Here is a 25373-nt window from a genome sequence, read left to right as displayed (position 1 = left end):
AAGTCTACTGCAATATGGGAGTGAGATTAAACGTGACTACTGAAACAAAAGATGGCAGTTTTTGTTTTTATTATTATTATTATACTTTAAGTTCTGGGGCACATATGCAGAACGTGCAGTTTTGTTACATAGGTGTACACGTGCCGTGGTGGTTTGCTGCACCCAGAGGTAAACTAGTGGAAAAGTACTGGAGGACTTTAGGGTGAAGGTTGGCCAATGTGATTAGGCCACCTGTATTTGCTAATTGGCACTTATCTAAATTAGGCTTCTGTGCTGCTGCAAAGACTAGGATACAACAACACTATTTTTATTGATGATTCTATTTCAAAGAATGCCTCCCAGGTCCTTGAGAAAGACATGACTGGTTGTCATATCTGCAAGAGGCTGCAAGAATATTTACATCTTAAAGGGGTAGAGAAATAATTTATAATTCCAAGTTTTCTGAAGTAAATACTCTAAGAAAAGGGAGGTCAAGAATCTACACTCAGGAAAAAATCTGTCTAAAGTTTAGTCAAGCTAAGTGGAATGTTAGGACCATCATTAACACTATTAAGGATAAAATGCCTAGATTTTTAGATTTCCACTCATTCCCTATTTCATCTCAAAAGGATGTATGAGTGTATGAGGAAATAAAAGCTCTGTAAACGCATGTCCGATAACAAAAGATGACGACCTTAAATTCATGTAGTGTCCCCTAGACTCTTGCTGGTCACTTCTGCAGTATGGGCAGTCGGAATTGTTCCATTAGTGAACACTGAGTTGCAAGTTTTTACTTTTTTTAAGGTGGTTGTGCTGGTGCCTCCCTCTGGAATCCTTAGTTCTATTTGCTTCCAGTCTTGAAGTCAATTAATTCTGTATCTTCTTTGTCAGATACCAGTATTCTGCCTTTCTTTTGTGCCTAATCTCTAGAAATAAACACAAACTCTTGTATCCATTTCATGTTTGTAATCCTTGAGAACCAGATCATTTACCTGTCTTCCACAGCACCTCTGAATATTGTTTGCCACGTGTTAGACATGGCAAAAAGCTGAAGTTTCCTAGCAGCCTGAAATTCTCTAACACCATTACAGAAGTATGCTATACACACACACTTGCCCCAGGTATTCAGTCATCTTAAACTCATCTCAATGTTTCAATCCATTACTCCGTATATTCTACTCTCAACCCAACACACACATGCCCATTTGGAGACGGGCAAGCTGACTTCTACTGCTTTCTGTCACTGTTCTTCCTATCTTATAGAGCATTCTTTTCCATATAATTCCAAGGTCTAATACTCTAGGTTCAGCCTTTTCTGTCTTAACAGGAGCCATTATAACTTTTTAATACCTGCCTTTCATGCCAATTGTATTGCTAAAGAGGCTAAAAATTAATCCAAGAAACTCAGGTTTATCAATCCATGAAACTCAAGCATCATTTTTTTTTATTTTTTATTTTTATTTATTTATTTTTTTTTTGAGACAGGGTCTTACTCTGTCACCCAGGCTGGAGTACAGCGGCACAGTCTCTGCTCACTGCAACCTCCACCTCTCAGGCTCAAGGGATCTGCATACCTCAGCCTCCCAAGTAGCTGGGACTACAGCCATACATCACTAAGCCCAGCTAATTTTTGTATTTTTTTGTAGAGACAGGGTTTTGCCATATTGCCCAGACTGGTCTCAAACTCCTGAGCTCAAGCAATTCCCCAGCCTTGACCTCCCAAAGTGCTGAGATTACAGGTGTGAGTCACCACGCCTGGCCCACTGCTTTGTTTTTTGCAGTAACCACCTCCTTCTCACCTGGGGCAATATGCCACAAAATACACCTTAAGGAGGCTATTTAATTCTCCATTTTAATATTTTCAAAATATTACACCTATCGTACACTCTTAAGAGATGAAGCAAACATATGGGATAGTCACCTGACTATAAAAATGTTTTTAAAGTCATAACTGACAGATGTCAAAACAAATGTCTTACAAATAGACTGAAGTTCTGTCTAGCAATCTGTGCTTTCACTTTTTAACTTCTATGAAGTCATAAACACTGTTATTTTTACCATCTCCCAAAATGGAATTTATGAACCTATATTCCATTGATATAATGACTATTGTGTCTTAAACATATGACCCTTCGAAAATGTTTATCACTTATACACGGAGCAAGAAAACAAGTATCACCATCTAGCTATAACTAAAACACACCAGCTTTAACAATTTTTGCTGTTTGTTTTTAAAAATTCTATAATAACTTTATTTTATAAGTACACACACACATATAAGGAGAGAGAAAAAAATTGATGGTTGAATAAAATGTCTTCACTCTGAAGCCCAACTCATCATATTATATAGCAAAATATGGATTGTCATTAATTTATTGAGTTTTTAAAATTATACATATCAATATGTAAAATAATTTAATCCAATTTATAACTTCTTTTGCTCTTGATATGTGAGTTTTTTTTCTAATGTTATAATGTATTGCTTTAACATCTAGTACCATTAAATTGATTCTAAAGTTGGGAGTATGGTAGTATGAATGTGAGTTGTTATTAATCAGAATAGGAGATTAAAAATAAAATTTAGTAAATTAAAACCTTAGATCTCAGACCTAAGATTTTAAGGGTTGGATGATGTTTAGCCAGTTGTCTCACATGTGAAAGCTGCCATTACCATCATCTTCTTTCATCTTTTGCCTTTGCCATTTTCTGAGAACGTTCCTGCTGTTTACGTAATCTAGTTATGATTTCTGCCCATGATAAAATAGGACAAATATCCTCTATCTTTGGCCACCAAGGCAAAGGTTACTGGGCCTCCAAGTAGTGCTATCTCCCGCTTTTAATTTCCTATAGAGATTCTAGTAATATGGCTTCTTTTTTCAGTAATTATGACTCAAAATGTTGACCCATACTTTATTACAGTTTTCCCCCAAAACGTGGTAAACAAAGCTCAGAGACAATTTAAATTATTAGAGGTACAAATACTGCATACCTTGAAACTCTTATTCCTTAGTATACAGATTTGTAAGTTTCATGTACCCATAGTCAACGGATTCTGTGCCACCATTCAGGATGTACCACCATCCACCATTCTTGCTGTACCATCCCCAACACCCACCCCTACCCAAATATGCAATTAAAAAATGTTTCCTCACTTGGAAGACCATTTCCCCTCCAACACACATATACACACACACACACACACACACACAGAAAGAGAGAGAGAGAGAGAAGGGAGAGAGAGAGAAGAGGGGTGAAAGAGAGACAGAGAGAGAGAGAGACAGAAATGGCTAAAGGATCTAGCTTCCTCCCAAGTAGTTGGGGCTACAGCCGGCCCACTACGGATGATGCACCTCCTAGGGTTTAGAACTCCTGTCTTCTACATCTACCCCCAGAGACTCGGTCAATCTATGCACATAGTGAGCAATCAGAAAACGTTTGTGGAATATTGTTGAACGTCAAAAATCACTCTGGGCTCCGTAACCTTGGCTTTTTGTTAAAGATGATGAATCATCACAGGATAATTTTAGCATCCAGAGCCCAGACTGCAATTGGGTTAGAAACTGTCCTAATACGTAGATTTCACCATCTCTGCCCCGAGGAAGCAGAAGGAACCCAAGAACACGGACAACTATGCCTTCGGCCGCCAGCTTCCAAGTAGGCCAGATGATTATTAAAAACACGCCTCAGTCAAGGGCGTCGCTTCAAAATGCAGTGCAGGCTTGGGCGAGTTACGAAATCCACGCCATCCCGCACCTTTGTCGCTCGCTCTTCTTCCGCGCAAGGCACGCCGGGACAGCGCGGAGCCCAACCGCCGTCACCAAGGCAACCAGCCTGCACGCTGTTGTCTTGGAGACCGGCTGGCACCTTAGTGAGCCCAGCAGAGGGGCCGCCTCCGCCCGCACCTAGCCAGGATGCTTCGTCGAGGCTATAAGGCCTCTGAAAGGCGAAGACACTTGAGCGAGAGGCTCAGCTGGCACCAAGACCAGGCACTGAGTAGCAGCATATACCTCCTACGAGAGATGGGCCCCACTGGCTTCCTGCTGAGGGAGGAGGAGCCGGAATACCTGGATTTCCGAGTAACTACCGCCTCTACCGCCCCTACTTCGCCACCATCCCCGCCCACCGTGTTCCCCTCCTGGCCTACCCAATGTGCATAGCCACCATCACAATCCTTGAGGATACTTGCTGCCTCACCCCCGAAAGCGTCTCCCCGCGAGTGTTCCAGACCCTAAAAGACGTGCAAATTACAGAAGGAAATAGTATTTATTGGAAGTTTCTTTTTTGGATGTTAAGACTTCAAACTGCAACTCTTGTAAAAGATAATGGCTCTTGATCTTTAGGCTTGAAAATGTCAGGGGCTTTATATGAATATCTGGTTTGCATTACATGTGTTCTTGGATCCGTTGTTAGTGGTCTTTAGTCATGTAAATCAAACGAAATGAAAATTCTACAATCTGCTAGCATACTGTAAATATTTTCTAAATAAATAGGTTTCCCTTTACTCTTTGCTCACTCTGAAATCATATGAAGGCTCTATTAAAGGATGGTTTAAATGGCAATACCTTGGAAAGGTATTAATGAATAAAAATTCAAGTTTGCTGAAAGACCACAGATGTTTCATATTTGCATATTCCACCCTTAACCACTCAAAAGTCAGCCACTGCACTACCTCCTAGGAGTTGACTTATAAAATTTTACGTTAATGCCATGCAGTTTGAGAGTTGAATGCAATTTACTAGTCTGTGCTTATTTAAAGCATATTTGTTACTTTGTTGCTTCAATACTTAACTGTATTTGATTGTTTTAGCCAAACTAGGCTTGGTGAATAAATTTTGTCCTCTTGAATAAATAAATTCACCGACTCAAATGCACCGAACAAAAATCCAAAATGAGCTGTCTTACAAAAGTGCTTAGCTCCACCCCAAAGGAGAATTTTCTTACAGTAAGGAATTTATGGGTTGATTTTTGCTTTTTTTCTCTTTAGACTTTGGAAATTAGATTAATTTTCACCTGCTTAACGGCAGGTCACTTTAAAACTATCTTAATTTGTTAATTTGCTAACAAAGACAAATAATGAAATGAAAAATCAGCCTAGAGACTGGTATCAAGAGTTAAGATTCTCCGATAGAATCTATTCAACCTTTTTGAATCACCTAAACTAAATTACCTCTTCAAATCTCTTTTATTAACTCAGTTTTGCTCTCTCAAATTTTACTGATCTTTTTAAGTACGCATTTTTCTTTTAAAGGTTTTTCTAGGAAATCCTCATGTTTGTAACTGTTCCACATTTCTGAAAGGAGAGGAACTTTGTAAGCATATCTGCTGGTAAGTGATTTTTCATGAAGATCTTCCACAAAGGAGCATATTGGTGTGTTACATATTTTGCCTTTTTCACTGTTTGAATAACAACAAAATTAAAGAAATTTGGTGCTTGGGGAATATAAAGTTAAAATGGTCATAGCTTACCAATAAAATTTTCAGTATTTCATTTTATTCTGAAAACTGAATAACGTTTAAATTGGGAAACAATATATAATGTTAATGCTTTTAAATAGAAAAAAATCAATTTTAGATTCTCATGTACAAATGTGAAATCTAACTATAAAACAGGGGGGGATATCCTGATCTTATCACTGATGATAATTATGTGGTTCATTTGAGATATTGCTGTGCTTCAACAAATTGTGTTTCCAAAATCACATTTTCTTGAATATCAAATGTTCCATTTTCTACATGTATACATAGGTTGAAAGTATTCACCTTTTCCATATTGGCCTATGGCAGTCAAGTTTCAAAATATTTTCCTTTTCAATTAACATTTGACTATGAATCACTTTTAAATTTTTCATTTATTTTTATATATTTAGGGGGTACAAGTTCAGGTTTCTTACATGCATATATTGCATAGTGGTGAAGTCTGGACTTTTAGTGTACTAATCACCCCAATACTGAACATTGTACCTAATAAGTGATTTTTCAGCCTCTACTCCCTTCCCACCCTCCCAGTTTTTATAGTCTCTGATGTCTTATTTCACTCTATATGTCCATGTGACCCATTGTTTATCTTTCACTTACAACTGAGAACATACAGTATTTGACTTTCTATTTCTGAATTATTTAACTTAGGATAATGGCCTCCAGTCCCATCCATGTGGCTACAAAAGACATGATTTCATTAATTTTTATGGCTGAGTTGTATTATATTATATATATAGATACACACACACACATATTACATATATATACACACACACACACATATTTTATTAATGTGGTATATTTATATATCACGTTTTATGTATCCAGCCCACCATTATGGACACTTAGGTTGAGTCCACATCTTTGCTGTTGTGAATAGTGCTGTGATAAACATATGAGTTCAGGCATCTTTTTGATATAATTATTTCTTGCCCTGTAGACATATACTCAGGAATAGGATTGCTGAGTCATGGTAGTTCTATTTTTAGCTTTTTGAGGAATCTCCATACTATTTTTCATAAAGGTTGAACTAATTTACATTCCCAGCAACAGTATATAAGCATTTCCCTTTCTCCAGGTCCTTATCGACATTTGTTGTTTTTGGACTTTTTAATAATAGTCATTATGACATGTATAAGATGCTATCTCATTGTGCTTATAATTTCCATTTCTCTGATGATTAGTGATGTTGAGCATTTTATTATATGTTTGTTGGCCACTTGTATATCTTCTTTTGAAAAATGTCTATTCATATCCTTTGCCCACTTTTTAATGAGGTTATTAGGTTTTATCTTGTTATTTCAGTTCTTATAAATTCAGGATGTTAGCCCTTTGTCAAATACATAGTTTGTAAATGTTTCTTACCATTCTTTAGGTTGTCTGTTTACTCTGTTGATTGTTTCATTTGCTGTGCAGAGGCTTTATAGTTTAAGTCCATCAAACTATTTTCTTGTTGTTGTGTTTGCTTATGAAGAATTGATCATAAATTCTTTGCCCAGGCCAATGTCTGGAAGAGTTTCCTAGTTTTTCTTCAATTTTCCAAGTTTTTTGTAGTTTACAGTCTCACATTTAGGTCTTTAATCCATCTTGAGTTAATTTTTGTATATGGTGAAAGCTATGAGTCCACTTTCCTTCTTCTGCATATGGCTAGCCAATTTTTCCAGCACCATTTATTGAATAGGATGTCATTTCCCTAGTGTCTAATTTCGTTGACTTTAACTATAAATCTTTGAAGATAGAAGTAGAACTCCATTGAAGATTATGTCTATTAAATCTGAAATTTTTCCTCTAGTGTCAGAATCTATTTGTAGGGTAATTAACCTCTAGAAATGAAAAACAAAATCCTTTAATTTAAATACAAATCAACTCCTTTTGTTTTGCTTACCTATACTCATACTAATAAATTATTGATATTATTTTAATTTATTTGATAGTTAACATGAAAAAATAAAAAATTAAGAAAAGATTATGACTTTCACATTTCTAGTGCTTTTCTTTACAAGTAAAAAACATATAATTATTTCTAATGTTTTTACTTATTTTTTTGCTCTTTTATTTTGATCGGTTTTTATTAAGCATCTAGTAACACAAGTTATTTACTCTAGTTGACATAAAGATAAAATATGGTCCTTTCACAACTTACAATTTGGTATTATGATTATATTTAAAATAGGTTTTTTTTCTATTTTCATTTTATGTCAGGGGAAGGGTATTCTCTTTTATTATATAATTCATGTTGTACAATATTGTAACCATTAAGTAAATGGAAATATAATCAGTGTTTCATATACTAAAGTATATTTAGTATCATTGAATAATAATTTAATAGGTATTTCCCACTTTTTAAAAAAAGTTACATTCCATTTTAATTGGTAAAATTTTTAAGTATTTTTTTCTATCATGTGTTAAAGAGGTGTATGTAGGAAAACAGCCATTTGGTACACTATCCAGAAAATTATTCCATTTCCAGAGAAATTTAAAGGCAGTACCATAAATACCTAAATCCCCTCTTTATCCTTTCCCTGTGAATAATTGTATGTCATAAGAAATACATGGACTCTGTCTGACAAATCTCTTGACACCAGCTGTCATTTGTTTTCATTAATCATACTTTTTTCACATATGCTTATTTTAAAACATAAGCTTAGCAACTATTATAAGAGAAAATTGATGAGTTTTAAGTTTATTCATAACACTTCCCATAATATAAATCTCATAATTTAATTTCTATTCTAAATATTTTTAAATGTCTTTTGAGTTTATGTCAAAAATAAATGTCTCGATTTTTTTTCTACTTGTGAATGTTAGGGTCTTGTTGAAAAAATTCAAGCTTCCAAGGAACCATGAATGTAAGTTTTGGGGTTTGGGTTTTTTGTTTTTATTTTACTAATTTAAAGTTAAAAAATATAAGAATTTTTTTATTTAACATTTTCTAAATTTAGATGGTTATTTTTCTAGGGAATCTGGTAACTATCAGTAGCTCAGCTTCTTAAACTTAAGACACTTGGAACATTTTTCATCTTAAAAAAATGTAACTTTGTATGTCATTTTCAAACTCGTAGGCACTTAATAAAAACAGGTATGAAACAATGGCCAGTTATTAAGTAGAAAAACATTTATGTATTCTAAGAAAAGTTTACAGTGGTTTCTGTGTCTAAAATTTTTAAATTGTGAGAAAAACAGCAAATGTGATTTTTTTAGATCCCAGAAATAGACTGTTGGTATGGCACATTGTTTTACTCAAAAATATTTGCTGAATGAAATTTTTTTGCAAAACAAAAGCAGAGTAAAATGTAGTTTTTAAGTGAGTTCTGAAATTGAGTTAAGAGTCAGTTATATATTTATATAAGTTTAAATTCCAGAGTTCTCAAAAATAAGAGAGAAAGAAAAATAATTGCAATACAGGTCACCTAAATTTGTACATTTTATAATAAAGATACTGTCATTGTGAAAGGGTTAATTGCAGTTAAGGAATTGTTTGATCTATACTAGACCCATCTAAGAACTCCATTTTTAAAAGTATTAATAAATGTTTCTGATATTAATGCATAAAGTGATAATTAGTTTTTTATTTTTTTTCTATTCAAAAAGAATTTGTTTTATTTAGGCAAGTTTATTTCCCCCTAGCTATTATAGAATTACAATCACAGTAGACATATTTTTAAAATTATCCCAGATAATAAATTACCATTAGTGTTTCACAGGGATTTTTCTCTTTTTTCACTCTACATATTTTTTTAGAAATGTCCCCCATTTTCCATGCCTCCAACTGTTAACTCTGTACGGTGATTCCCAATCTTACCAGCAGACCAATATTTCCAGTTGCCTTCTGGGGCAGCTCAATTTGGAGGTCCCATGGGCATCTTAAATACTGACTTCTCCATCTGTGCTCCGCTCTTAGATTCCTTACCTCACATGGTGGCTTTCCTTTTTATTTTCTCTTCAAAGCTATAAACCTTGATATTCTCTCTGATTTTTTTCTCTCTCATTCTCTTCTGTCATATATCTACCCATACCACAAATCCTGCTTGTTTTACATCCTACATATTTCTCAAGTGTTTCTATTTCTCCATACTCATTCTTACATTTGTTCCACTTTCCTCAGCCCTTAGTACCGTTCTAAGTAGCCTCCTTGTTTCCAGTGCCTGCACTTTGCACTTTGTCTTTCACCCGCCAGATAGACAGATTCTTTCTAAAATGTCAGCCTCTTCTTAATCCTCTCTCTCAGTCCCTTCATGCATGATGACTAGGTTGTATGATTTTATATATATTGTTTTCTTTTTGACTTCTCCATTGTATTCACTGAAGTTAAATGTTGACTCTTTCTCCAAAGTCTTATTCTCTACACTATTCTTCCATATCATTTTCACAAGCTTCGATACTGAGGCTGTCCAATAGAGATATAACATACATATGTAATTTTCTAGTAGCCATATTATAAGAAGTAAAAAGAAACAGGGAAGTAATTTTAATATGTATTTTAACTTAACCCAGTACATCAAAATATTATTGTGTCAACATGTAATCAATATAAAAGTTATCAGCTATTTTACTTTTTTTATACTAAGTCTTCAAAATCTAGCATATTTGTTATACTTACAGTAGATCTCAATGCTGACACTATATTTTCAATGGAAATATTTGATCTGTATATAGACTTCGTCAAACTTTTCAGTTGAAAAATAGATTCACATATCCAAATTGTTACATACTTATACATTTTTCTGTAACTATAGATTATCAGCTTTAAGTTAAAAACTAAATTTTTAATTTAACAAAATGTAAAATTTGTTTTGTCAGTCACACTCGTCAAATTTCAAGTACACAAGAGCTACCTATGGCTAATGGCTGCAATATTCAACAGTGTAGTTCTACCCAATTAAATTCAACAAATATTTATTGTACCACATATTAGCCAGGAGCTCTGCTGGGTGCTTTTTCTAAATTGAAAAATATGTATTGCTAGTATATGAATGTCTTTCATCTGCAAACACAGCAATTTTGTATTGATCAATTTAATATTTTACATTGTATTATTATTCTTTGCACTTATTGAAGACAGCAACCATTCAGTCTACAGTAGGAAATTTTTTAATGTTTAAAATTAATCCTATATAATTTGAGAATTTATATTTCCTTCTGAAATAAATATTTTTATATCTTTTATATTTAAAAGAAATTTTAATTAGTAAACATTGAGAAAATCCCATGTGTACAAAATAATACTAGAGAGTGTAATAATATTCAAAGTAAGTCTTAGTGATCTTAGAATTTATCATTTAAATTAAAGCTAGAATAAACATATATGAAAAATAAACAAAACTATAAATAACTACTCCTTAGGATTATGTGTAGTATTTAAGTAAGTGTGGAGGGAATGTTACTTGTAATGAAAGAGGAATGTTTTGAACATCATTCAGAGATTCTTTTCCAAAAGGAATCTGGAAGCAATTATCTACATTCCAGTGTTGCATATAAGAAACCTGAGACTCTCTTTTCTTTTCAAAGACCGACAAAAAATGATTATATGGGAATTTTATTATGAAAAATGTTAATTTTTGAACACTGAACATTCTTTTTTTCACAAACATTTTCCCAACAAAAGCTAGATTTACCACCTGATAGTTCCTTTTAAATGCAATCACTAGTGAATACTATCTGTTCTTTTTGGAATTAAGTATTTATGAATAAAATTAAAACCTCATTAAAGGAAATTTTTCTAAATTCTCACCAGAAAGATGTAAACTTTTTATTTTCTATTTTCCGTTTATGATTTTATATATATCATAAAACAGCCTAATATTCTGTCAGAATTATGTGTTCTGCTTTTATCAGACATTGTTACTTTATATTTTCTTTTTTTTTTTGAGATGGAGTCTCGCTCTGTCGCCCAGGCTGGAGTGCAGTGGCAAGATCTCGGCTCACTTCAAGCTCCACCTCCCGGGTTCATGCCATTCTCCTGCCTCAGCCTTCTGAGTAGCTGGTACTACAGGCGCCAGCCACCACACCTGGCTAATTTTTTTGTATTTTTTTTTCTTAGTAGAAACGGGGTTTCACCGTGTTAGCCAGGATGGTCTCGATCTCCTGACCTCGTGATCCGCCCTCCTCGGCCTCTTACAGGCGTGAGCCACTGCGCCCGGCTACTTTATATTTTCAATGCTATACAATCTCTGCTATATAATGACTTTCATTAAAAGTCATCAAAGGCTAGCTAATATTTCACTAAATATGGTATATTATAATCAATTTAACATTCTTCCACTATTAGGCATTTATTTCTAATTACTTGTTATATTCTTTGTATATGAAGCTTTTTGTTCTTTTCAACTATTTCCTTAGCCTAAAGTCTTATTGTGTTTTGGAGTAGAAGTGTTACTATTTTTATGTCTTCCCCTCATATGTACTGCCAAATATGTTGTCAGAATACTTTTGCTGATTTACATGATTTCAGCAATATGTCAATTTCCTTAAGTTTTGTTTTTTGGATTCCTGTATTGGCACATTTTAACTGTAGTACTTAAGCATACAAAGAAAGATATTAACAGCATATTTAAGAAATATGAAAATAAAGACACATAGAAATATTTTTCCATGTTAGTAATATTTCTATAATTTTGGAAAGAAAGACAGCCACACAAAGGAGGAAAAATACCAGATACAAGGTTCATAGTAATCTATCCATGCCTGATAAATTAAATAAGAAAAGAGTTTCTATTCTCTGGTATATTTATTTAACATTCCTTTATGGAAGATCTAAAATGTCTTCAAATACCTTTTTTATTATACTTTAAGTTCTAGGGTAAGAAATAACATAAAGCAAACAAATCATAACTTTTATTATAGTGTTTATTCAGTCAGTTTTATTTAGTGTCTGTGCTTTATTCTTATTTCAACTCATTTGCCTTTGATGCAAATAAAATTGAACATCTTCCACTGCCTTGTTTACTATTTGTGTTTTATGTGAATTGTATTTTGGCTATTTATTAGGATAAAACTGCAAACATAATTATTATAAGCATTACTTTTTTCAAATGTTTTTCTAATCTATAAATTTTTCTCTATGACTTTATTCAATTTTGTTATACATATGAATTTTTGTGTTATTAAATCGGATCATCTGTTCTTTTCATGTTTATTGTTTCGACCCTTTAAAAATTGTCTTTCTTCCATAGTATCAATAGTTCTTTGGGGTTTTTTTTCTGCTCTTTTTATTATTTTTGTTCTTCATTATATAATAGCATCAGTGTGTAGTTGTTTTGGTATAAGTTGGAGGTCGGTATTTGGTTTGAGTTAATTTTCTTCATATTGCCACCCAGTTATCTCAGTAACAGTTATTACATATACTTCTTTTGCTCTTTGTTTAACAATGTCTATTATTTAGAGCATCTCATATATTATTACATTTATTACTTATACAACACATTGTGATGTCAGTTCAGATTAGCTGCCTTGCTCTTCTCTTTCAAAATATTCATGTATAATCTTATGCATTAATTTTTCCAAATTCATTTTAAAGTTTGTTTCTTCCTTTTATTTTCCAGTTCACATTTTACCACACAGAACAATTTGTTGCCAGCTTCTTTTATGAAATTTTATTCTTCAGTATTTCTGCTGACCCAATGCATCTTTATTCCCCAAAGCACAATATTTTGTTATTTATTTTTCTCTCCTTTTTTAGAGAGCAGATGTTGCTGTGTCTCTATGACAAATAGTCCTTCTTCCCCAAAGTAATGGTTAACTAATGTATGATGCCCTCCCACATTCCACTTGCCATTCCACCTCAGACAGGGGGCCGCGATTTCTGTATTGAAATGTAACTGTGATGTTTTCAGTGTTTTTAGTGTTTAGTTGGGGGGTCTTTCCAGAAAAGCAGAGCATTTTATTATCTTGGAAATAATTTTTAATTCATATATAGTAAAAAGATATATAAAATGAATAGAAGGCAGGGGACCGATAACAACTAGCATTTAAATTATGACATGTTCAGGAGTAGGAGAGGGAAGGGGGAAGCAGCAAAGAGATGGGCCAAGGAATAAAGAGTCTAAGATTCCCTGATCAAAACTATAGGCACTTAGAACATCATTCCCTTAAGGATTGCAGAATGGAGAAAATTCAGAATTCAAAAAATGCACCTGCTAATGGTGCAGGCAATATAGGAACTAATAGATTGTCCTGAGAACCGCTGATCAAATCTGTTGAGGACGAGGCTAATGAGACACTCTTTTGTAGGTACACAAAACAGAAACAGAAAATAGGCACAATTAGTTAAGTCTTGCTCTTCCATTATTTTTTAATTCACTTATTCATCTAACAAATAATTACAGTAGCTACTCAGATATCAGTTTCCTCCTTATGTATTCATGTCCTATTTATTTTAATATTCTTATATGTTCATAAAATATTTGTTATGGACAAGTGAACAGCTCAAAGTATAAGACATGATTGTAACACCAATCCAAGGATGAACACTATCATATTCAAGTGCACTGTTTGCATTGACTCTTTTTTAGTAACAAGAAAAAAAAAATTTATATTTTTTCATATGACTCTCTTCTGACATTTTGGCTCTGAAAAAAATGTAAAGCAGTGGTCAATGTCAGTGTGATAATTCAGTCAAAACTCTGATATTTGAAAGAAAATTCTAACTTTCAGCATAAGTTGTTACCTCTCTGTAGCTCCAATTTTGTGACTGAATTTTAATACTTTGGGATTTTTCACTAGCTGCTTTACAATTGGGTCTTGGAGAAAGAGAGATAAGTGACTTGCTTCGGGGGATACATCGAGTTCAAACTCCCCAACCAGGAACAAATGACCACAATGAACATGTTGAAGAAGATGGGTACATTAAACAGAAGGAAATTGATTCCGAGGATATCTGCTCTATTTGTCAAGAGCTACTTTTAGAGAAAAAGCTTCCTGTCACCTTTTGCAGGTGATGTATTTTTTCTTTGGAGTCTTAAAACTAATTAAAAATTCTAAAACATATTTGTGATTTATTACCTTAGGAGACATGATAGGGAAAAAATAGACAACTTTATCTACCGCTAATTTATACTTAATTAAATTCCTTTGTTTTCTAACACACACACACACACATATATTATATATTTATATATATAGTATATTTATATATAATATTATATATTGTATATGTTAGGAAACAACATATATATGTGTGTGCATATATGTTGTGCGCTAAATATACGCTCTTACTCTAAATCTTTCTGAACTACACTATAAGGGTAAAAATTGAAGCATAATTCCACAATTATTCCTCCTCCCACCTTAAGTAACAGGAGTAGAGTAATTTTTGTGTTTTTATTTTATACATATGAATAAATATTATGGCTTATTATAGTTATAGAGACTTCTCTGGAAGTAAAGATTATTTTACTTTGAAATTACAAAAATTATTTTCAGTTTTTCAAAATTCTATCTTTAAACCTCTTCACATATGCACAAATGTTTACTGAGAGTCTAATGTTCATACTTTTCTTCACAGCACTATAAGGTTGAACTTGAAAAATTTGGACAGCCATTTGCCATTGCTATCTTTTTCTCCTGATCATTCTTTTTTCTTCTGATAATTTAACAAAACTTTTGTACACACTGTAGTTGTTCATATGTCTGCTTCTATTGCATATTGTAAAATTAACTACTTTCCAAAATAATATTTCTCTCAGCAGCTATTTCTTTGGTACTACCATGTATTATGTGACTTCTGGAAAAATATGGTGGCACCCCTGCTCTCAGTGAAGCATTTTATTAAAATAATTATTATTATTTTCCTTTGTGTTAAGCCTATATTCATTCTCACTTTACAAATGAAAATATTGTAATGTTGCAAAATCTTTCACCATTTCATTGCAAAGAAGGAAAATTTAAGTTTGGAATTCTGATGCATTAAAGATGATAGATTACTAGAGTGAGTGAGTGTGTGTGTGTATGTAATCAAGCTATAGCTGAAAATCAGTTCAGAATCTATTTTTATGTGGAACAAAGATGGTAGCACAGGAAATTTTACTTATATAAATATATATGTAATATATATATACAACGGATATATAAAACTGCTCTATACAAATGATAAACTTGAATTTTTATCTCTCATAGGTTTGGCTGTGGCAATAGTATCCATATAAAATGCATGAAAATCTTAGCTAATTATCAGAGTACATCAAACACTTCCATGTTGAAATGTCCTCTGTGCAGGAAAGAGTTTGCACCATTAAAACTTATTTTGGAGGAGTTCAAAAACTCTAGCAAACTTGTAACTGCAGCAGAGAAAGAGAGACTGGACAAACACCTTGGAATTCCCTGTAATAACTGCAAACAATTTCCAATTGAGGGGAAATGTTATAAGTAAGTGTTCTCTGTAAACTATAAGCATGTGTTCTTTTTATTTTTTTACATCAGGAAACTTTGAGCATTAGAGCACCCATTCTATAGCCTCCCTCTTCCTGCATATACTGTTTGACTTGTGTGACAACTGCTTATTTAGGACTTACAGACTGACCTCTATCTCGGTCCAGTATCTCAGGAACTCCAATCATTTTATTTTCTTCTCCTGTGCAAGGGTATTGTTTTGAGCTCTGGTCTAGATTGGGTCTGAAGTAGCACCCCATCCTAGAAGCTCTGGACACAGGATAGGTGGCTTTAGCTTAGATGAGTTTCCAAGCTCAGAGCCTTGCTGGATCTCTCACCCTCTGTAACTTTATTTGAACTACCTTTGAGGTCAGTTCCAAAAATTCCAAAGATTGGGCCAGAGGGACATTGACTAGATTGACTGAATATTTAATCCAGTCCTTCCTACTCCAAATTGCAATGAGTACAGATTTTGCTTTCTTTCATATCTTATACTTCAACAACAACTACAAAAACATAGTAATTATTAGAGCAAACAATTTTCACTGTGAATAACCCCCAAACTTTCCCACAATTCTCACGATAAAACATAAATTAATTGCTATGCCTAGGAAATTGTATTTTCTTAATTAAAATTTTAAGTTAACAGTACATTAATAAGAAAACATTATTTCAATCTTTGTTACATTTTTTTGAAATGCATCAGTTTATTTTTCAGCCTTCTTGAATTACATTATGATGAGCCCAATTTAAATTATATATATATTAAAATTCATAAAGCCATAAAACATTATCACATCCAACAGCAAATTATACCTATTTCCTTTGAATTTAGTTTTATTTTCTGTATGTGTTACACAGAAGAAAGTTAATTATTCACAAAAGTGTTTGCTGGAAAATGGCTGGCCTCAGAAGGCTCCTAGGGAGGACTCTAACTTGGGGAGGAAGTACAGAATGTTTACAAACTTTTAGCAAGAGGTATTTAGCTAGGTTCAGGAATGTTGTTTAAAGAGGATTCCAGGAAAAGGAAGGACTTGATCTTTGGTATTAGCAGCCGTCATATGGGCAATTTAAATTTTCTCAAGAGGGGTGGATAGCATCAGTGAGGGACGGGCTAAGGTCACATGTGAAAGAGGGGGCTGGGACATGTGGGGGAACAAGGACATGTGAGGGCCACAGTATAAAATTCTCAGTGCTTACAATCAATGTTCCCCAAATGGTTTACATACAACTTTAGTGTAAATCTTGCTTTTAGGTATGTTGTTGATGACAGTACACTCCTGTCACTCAGAGCTTTCTGACTGCTTTTTGTGTCCTTGGGCATTATTCTTCCTACTAAGTAAACACATGACCCACTATCCTGCCGCCTGCCCACTAGTGACCCTACACTCTCCTTTGAGAGTCTTTTCTTGTCTCATAGCTTCTCCTCTAGGGATCTTGCTAACAATTACTCATCTCTGTCTCCATTCTCTTTTACAAATTAAAGAATACATTTTCAATGTTTGTGACTCCATCCATCTTCCATTCCCTCGAGTACTGACATTTCAGTCATCAGTCTGAAAAACTATTTCCATTTCTTTTAGGAACACATTGAGTAGGAGACAAGATTAACTAGAAAGTTTCTTCATTCCTTCTTCATTAGAATTTCAGAATTTAACTACTTCATCTTTTAAGAGGTTAATTCCAAAATTACTAGATATATGTTAAAATACAGAGATGCTTAATTTTTTTTAGCCCAGCATACTTTGATGTATTGAATAAATGGCACCATTTCTTCAACCCATTGCTGTTAATTATTAAAATCTTCCCTGTATGTACAAAGAGTAATAATGAATAAATTAGCATTTGCTTCTTTTAAGATGTCTGAGGGACATATTTTCTTAAATTTTTCATGGCAATAATCTTCTAAATATTTGATAACTTGAATAATAAGTTTACTTGATTACTGCTCAGAATATTTTCAGTTTGATAAATTATGTTGCAAGTAATTTAAAATCCTCTGCTTGTGACACAATTTTATAAACAATATAACTTTTAGATTGGGCTTTTATGGAAAGTGGTTTTTTTTTGACTTGTCAATAGTTTTTACTGAGATCTTTTATGTTTACCTTTTTCCATTTTGTGGGAAAAAAAGAATATAATTTTTATTTTCAAGAAGTATGCTGCCAGCTCTAACTCTGGCACTCACAAAACAACTGGAAAGCAGCACTGGATAATCAAATGACAGAATATCTAATAGACTGTAGCTCCTATAAGAATGTAGAGAAAGAGGTAAATGAAAGCTAAGGTAGTCTGAGAAGGCATCATGGAAGTGGCATGTGGTGGACAAAATAATAGACTTCCTAAAACGTCCACATCCTTATGCCCAGAACTTATATGTCATAGAAGAATTAAGGTTGCAGAGGAAATTAAGGTTTCTAATCACTGACCTTGAAATAAAGAGGTTATCCTGGATTGCTTGAATAAGCCTTGTGTAATCATATAGGTTCTTAAAAGTAGAAGAGGGAGGCAAGAGAGAGGGAAATGTGATTGTGGAAGAAAGGCAGAGAGATGCTACTTTGTTTGTTTTGAAATGATCACAAGCTAATAAATGTAGGCAGCCTCTAGAACAGCAGTCCTCAAACATTTTGGCACCAGCGACCAGTTTTGTGGAAGACAGTTTTTCCACAGGGGTTATTGGGGGTTGGTTTCAGGATGAGACTGTTCCACCTCAGACCATCAGGTACTAGATTTTCATAAGGAGCACACAACCTAGATCTCTCATGTGCGCAGTTCACAATAGGCTTCACACTCCTTTGAGAATCTGATGCCACCGCTGATCTGACAGAAGGTGGAGATTTGCTCTCCCACAGTTCACCTCCTGCTGTATGTCCCGGTTCCAAACAGGCCACAGACCAGGTCAGCGCCGGGGGTTGGGGACCCCTGCTCTAGAAGATGGAAAGAGCAAGGAAATAGATTCTACCCTAGAGCCCCCTAAAAGTAACACAGCCCTGCCAACCCGTTGGTTTTAGCACACTGAAACTCATCTCAGACTTCTATTCTATGGAAGAATAAGATAATACATTTGTGCAGTTTAAGCTAAGTTTGTAGCAAATTTTTACAGCAGCAACAGGAAACTAATACACATTGTGACTTGAGATGATCCTTGTCGTGTTTGAATTGTTCCCAGGAAGTTTTGGTCTGAATTTTTCACCCAAAACCATCACAATAATAGGATGTTTTTTCTTGCGTGTTTTGATGTTTTGTATTTTTAGGTGTACCGAGTGCATAGAATATCACTTATGCCAGGAATGTTTTGATAGCTGCTGCCATCTTTCCCACACGTTTACATTTCGTGAGGTACAGTATCCATCTTGAATCTAATATGGTGTTTCTATTTGTCCTGTTGTAGAGCTAAGTCAGTCTAAGAATAAGAAGAATAACATAACACTGTGGAACAGAGCTGATTGGTTTTTAATACAAACCTAAAGCTATATTTTTAGGAGAGCTCTTTTTCATAAGGCTACACAAAGCAACCAGTTCTTACACTGGTAATTTATAAAATCTAACATGATAAGAAACATCTGATGACATTATGAATAAATTTTTGGAACAGAAAATATAGCCATCAAACTTGAATATTAGTTTTTAAAAAGCTGTCAACATTACAAATGTCTTATAATGAAAAGTCAAAAAATTTATGATTTTCTCTTAAATTTTCTTACATAAACAATAATGAAACATGGAATTTTACCAGGATAATTTAAATCATATACTTTAAAAGTATCTCCTGATGTTGAATAATACTACTACTTTCTGCTTACCAGACAAGATAAAATAAAACAAGCACAATTATTGTTATTTTTTACCTTAAAAAGTAATGCCATTATAGTAGCTGTGCAATAGCATATGAGAATCACTAACAATTTGTAAATACTTTAACATGTTGAAAAATAATATATATGCTTTAAAATATTGTGTATTGGCTGGGCGCGGTGGCTCACACCTGTAATCCCAGCACTTTGGGAGGCCGAGGTGGGCGGATCATGAGGTCAGGAGATAGAGACCATCCTGGCTAACACAGTGAAACCCCGTTCTCTACTAAAAACACAAAAAATTAGCCAGGCGTGGTGGTGGGCGCCTATAGTCCCAGCTACTCGGGAGGCTGAGGCAGGAGAATGGCATGAACCCAGGGTTAGAGCTTGCAGTGAGCCGAGAATGTGCCACTGCACTCCAGCCTGGGTGACAGAGTAAGACTCTGTCTCAAAAAAAAAAAAAAAAAAAAAATTGTGTATTATTCACATTATTGATATGCAAACTACTAATTTTTATCCACAAAATGAAAATATCCATGACTTTGCAAAGTAACATCTACTTTTCACCTATTACAGAAAAGAAACCAAAAATGGAGATCACTAGAAAAAAGAACAGATGAAGCTGTAAAATACATAGATACTAAAAATGAGATAGAAGAAAAGATGTCACATTTTCAAGAAAAGCAAGAGTGAGGTTCCCAGTAAAATTTATATTTCTTGTATGACCGAATCTTTGAATAACTTTTCAATTTGAATAAGTTGTATTTATTCTCTTATTTATTATTTAATTATTATTAAGCATTTAGATACTAGGTGGCATTGTACCATCCAGTTGAAGAGCAAGGCTGTAGAGTCAGACTGCCTGAATCCAATCATAGTTCAACCACACATTGTCTATGTGACTAGTTACTTCACTTCTATCTGCCACATTTTCCTCATCTTTAAAATGGGAGTAATTGTTAAAACCAACCTTGTAGGAATTTTGTGAGTATGAAATGAGTTAATACACACAATAAATATTCAAATAATGTTATCTATTATTTTTAATTTGACCAGAAACTATACTAGATACTAGGGATACAGTGGTTTCCTCAGTAATCAAATAATGATCGATGTAAACGTAAAATTGAAACTGACGTCAGTTATGTTTAAATAAAAGCAGATTCAAATATATTTGAAATTTTCCTTTGAAGTAATTGGCCTCTGGGGGAAGAGGCCAATTTTTTTGCTTCATTCTCCCTCTTTCTACCCTCTACTTCACCCTGTTGGAAGAAGAGTGCTGAGCAGATTGGTTTTATTTCAGAACATTGATTCAGAACATTATTAGTGGAGAGGTCTCCAGACCTTTTGCAGTAGTCCTGTTCAATTACAGAAAATTTAGGCTGGGCACTGTGGCTCAAGCCTGTAATCCTAGCACTTTGGTAGACCAAAGCAGATGGATCACCTGAGGTCAGGAGTTCAAGACCACCCTGGACAACATGGTGAAACCATGTCTCTACTAAAAAAATACAAAAAAAAAAAAAAATTAGTGGGGAGTTGTGGCACATACCTGTAATCCCAGCTACTCGGGAGGCTGAGGCAGGAGAATTGCTTGAACCTGGGAGCCAGAGGTTGCAGTGAGACGAAATGGCAACACTGTACTCCAACCTAGGCAACAGAGTGAGACTGTATCTCAAAAAAAGAAAGAAAAAAAGAAAATGTAGCCTGTCATAATATTAAGAGATTGTGTATATTATGAAACACATAGAAAAGAGACAACTTTTAAAGGATGGGATTAAATAGAAACTAAAAATACTTTCAGTGAATCAACTAAACAAAAAATGTGCTTGTTCTCACTAAATATATATATATATATATATATATATGTATATACACACACACACATATAATACACCCATACCCCCACACACATGCACATACACACATATATGTAAGTTTCTATCCAAACTTCAATTGATATATAGCCCATGCCCATGGGTACTGCACACACATTGGAGACTAGAGCTCTTGTGGGGCATCAAATGAGCCTACACAAAGGCTTTGCAAATCCATTTTCCCTGCATAGGTATCATACTTCATCCTGTTAGAATGCTAAGTTGTATAACTAATGGTTGGACTTAGGAGATATTGGGGGACAGGGAGTTCAGAAGGAGAACATTAGGGGAAGAAGGACATTTTAGGCAGAGAAAATGGAATAAATAAAGAGAATTTCAGGATAAGAAACAGTAGGTAACAAGCTTAAAAAAGTACTAAAAATATACATTTTCATTGAAATTAGATGACCCTGGTAAGAGCAAGTTCTGTAATATGATGGGGATATATCTGCAGAGTAATGAGAAGTACAAACTTTTCTGAAGAATATATTTGAACTTTGTTCTGAACGACTTTTGAATGATAGGAACATATCTGACCTTTTAACCAAACTTTTTTTTCTCTTAAAGATTTGTTGTATCTGTTTTACCAGTTGCAATGGCATCAAATAGCAGTTAATTCATAGTATATCATCTTAGTTATGTCAGTCAGTATTTTTGGTACAACAAATGGAGTTGGTACTTTTAGAGTTAAATTAACATAGTCTAACAATATTAAAGTGATAAGAATATACCCCAAATGAAAACAAATTTCCTTATCTCTTATGATCTACCAATTTATTATAGTAGCCTGGAATATTTAATGTGGCTTACTATACACTTCACTTCCTACCAGAAGACAGAGTGAATTGGGTTGTATTTTTCTAAACAGTTGCCTAAGTGTTGACTCAGACTAAAATATTATAATTTGAGTATATGGTCTGATTTTATTGACCTTAAAGTGCAACTCAAACTCAAAAATTTTGGGTTAGCATTTTTATTTGATATGACTACTTAAAACTTTTTTTTTTTTTTTTTTTTTTTTTGAGGTGAAGTCTCACTATGTCATCCAGGCTGGAGTACAGTGGCGCGGCTCACTGCAACCTCCACCTCCTGGGTCTAAGGGATACTCCTGCCACAGCCTCTTGAGTAGCTGGGATTACAGGCACCCACCACCATGCCTCGCTAATTTTTCTGTATTTTTATTAGAGATGGGGTTTCGCCATGTTGGCCAGGCTGGTCTCAAACTCCTGACCTCAGGTGATGCACCCACCTCAGTCTCCCAAAGTGCTGGGATTACAGGTGTGAGCCACTGCGCCTGGCCAAAATCTTTGTTCTTTATGAAGTTGGATCCATATTGTTCAGGATCAATAAAATAGATTTTTTAACTTTATAATATATGAGATTGATTATCTTTAGTTCAAGAAAACCTAGGGTTCATTGCATTATTTATATAGAGACTACTTACCTGTGCTATTGATCGCTTCCTGATCTATAATAACATGCAAACACTCATGTCTCTTCTTCTTCTCATGCAGCCAAGTTTACACACCAAAACACGTTGTAAGATCACTGCCTCTCCAACTGGTTACTAAGAATAGTAAGCTTCTTGCTCCAGGCTACCAGTGTCTACTTTGTTTGAAGGCATTTCATCTTGGTCAACATACAAGATTGCTACCATGTACACACAAGGTAAAAGTCACATCATTTTAGTTTTACTTTCCCTGTAGGGTCAATTTTCACAAATGAAGTGACAATTTAAGTCTGTCCTTTTACTTTTGAGTTGTACTCTGTACAGAGGTGTCCACATTGCACAGCACATATAGAAAGAACTGCCACAGAGACTATTGCGAAGGCAGCTTTCTCCCTGAGGATGTGTTTATACTGATTAGTACTCATTTCTGTATATACTATCTAGGAAAGATAAAATGATACTTTAAGTTAGATTCCTTTATCTACTTTAGTTATCTGTAGAAAGAAAAAGGTTATAGAATACTAATATTTTGCTATGTATTTTTATGAGTCTTAAGATGAAACAGAAATGCCTAAGTTGACAATTATTATTTCATATGAACTCACTGGAATCAGCATACTACTACTAGATCACTATATAATTGATAAGCAACTATATAGTGGTTGATAACCAACTGTTTTTCTGAAATAAAGTTGCTTCAGTAAATAAACAAAGCTTCAGTAATAAAGCTTTAGAGTCATCCTTACTTAAAATGGCTAATTGTTTTTTTCCAAAAATTTAATTTATTTTATATTTTACTGTTATCAGATCCATTTTCAACCCCAGTTGGTTATGACTTTTAAAATAATTTTCATTAGAAATAATTAGAAGTGAAATTAATAGCTTTAGAGAATTTTTAACAAAATTATGAGTGCTATTGATAAAAGTCTTTGCATTTTAATATAGAAAATGGAAATCAGTCCCTACATCAGTTATATATAGAAGTGAACTTCTTGAAAATATTTTCATGAAACTTGATAAATAATTATTTTTCAATTTTGCTAAATATTTTTAATCATACAATTCTGAAACTGGGGGAAATTTACTTGAATAATATTATAAACAAGATTAGTATAGTTCTGATTAGCTTATCTTTTTTTAAAGTTTCACAGGAAATGTATTGACAATTGGTTATTCCACAAGTGCAATTCGTGCCCTATTGATGGACAAGTTATATATAACCCTTTAACTTGGAAAAATTCGGCAGTGAATGGACAAGCACATCAATCTGTTTCAAACAGAGACATCATTCATCTATCAAAGCAGAAAGAACCAGATCTTTTTATTCCTGGTACTGGATTAGTCTTAAAACAAAATAGACTTGGAATTTTACCTAGCATACCTCAGTGTAATTTTGATAAATTGAATACACCTCAAAGCCCAAAAGATGCCTGTGAGAATATACCAATAGACAATCTATGCTCTATCCAATTAGATAATTCAAATTCAAGAAAAGTAACCTATGAATGTAAAATTAGCCAACATTTTCCCAGATACCTTCAAGATTTACCCATGGTATCATTTGGGAAAATACCATCTCAAACATTTCTTCCCCCTATTGTTCATAAGAATATCGTATGTCCCACTGCAATGGAAAGTCCATGCATCCGTGGAAAATACCACACTAGTCAAAACTGGATGACCAAAGGCTGTACATGTAATAACCACAACCTAAAGAAGACTCCTGGCACTAAAATAAGAGAGGACAATAAGAGATCAACTTTACTTTCAGAGGATTTCAATCTTATTGTCAATTGGAGCACAGCTAAACTTAGTTTGTCTAAAAGGTATAATAACTGTATGGGGGAAATTACACGAAAATGTAGTCATCTGTCAAGACAGCCTGTGTCTCACTCTGTAAATACAAAAGGTACTGAGCTACCTTTAATAATAGAAGGAGTTCAAATATGAAAAAGTATTTTTATTTACTATTAGAAAATATTTGAATGTTGAGCATAAAAACTGTTTTATATAGAACATAAAAAGCACATATAGTCTTGACAAATGTATATAAAATTATCTCTTGGAATTTGCCTACTTACCTATAAACAGCTCACTACACTTAAAGGAAATGATTCTATTACTTATACGACTTATAGCATTAGGTATCTTCATGAGTATATTCAGGATGTTATAAATAATGAATAATTTTTAGAGCCTTTATCTTATTTTATTCTGATGTTAGAAATGTTTTACTTAAATTAAGGAAATAGATTTTTTCCTACTTTGAGTCACTGTTTTCAAATATTTTTATGGTAGCACATAACATGCAGGGATTACTTCCTGGTACTTCTGTATTTTTTGCATTTTTCTTGCACTAGTAATTACCACAAACTGATAAAAAAAAAAAAAAAAAAATCGCGCCACTGCACTCCAGCCTGGGAGACACAGCGA

At 33.8% G+C, this 25373-nt stretch overlaps 1 protein-coding gene across 1 annotated transcript; it reads left to right on the top strand.

The window, feature by feature from the left end:
• The first annotated feature begins 3834 nt into the window (after positions 1–3834).
• Positions 3835–25046, top strand: ZSWIM2 (zinc finger, SWIM-type containing 2). The gene is made up of 9 exons (XM_012000075.1): positions 3835–4055; positions 5228–5304; positions 8266–8306; positions 14179–14389; positions 15571–15819; positions 19077–19161; positions 20193–20305; positions 23005–23158; positions 24084–25046. Exons 1-9 carry the CDS (start codon positions 3891–3893, stop codon positions 24888–24890), a joined length of 1902 nt encoding a protein of 633 aa, XP_011855465.1. The 5' UTR covers positions 3835–3890; the 3' UTR covers positions 24891–25046.
• Positions 25047–25373: the final 327 nt, after the last annotated feature.

Source organism: Mandrillus leucophaeus, unplaced genomic scaffold (assembly GCF_000951045.1).
Source record: "Mandrillus leucophaeus isolate KB7577 unplaced genomic scaffold, Mleu.le_1.0 Scaffold615, whole genome shotgun sequence".
Classification (NCBI taxonomy): domain Eukaryota; kingdom Metazoa; phylum Chordata; class Mammalia; order Primates; family Cercopithecidae; genus Mandrillus; species Mandrillus leucophaeus.
Note: the sequence above shows the minus strand (reverse complement) of the source record. Positions and strands in the feature narration are given on the sequence as shown.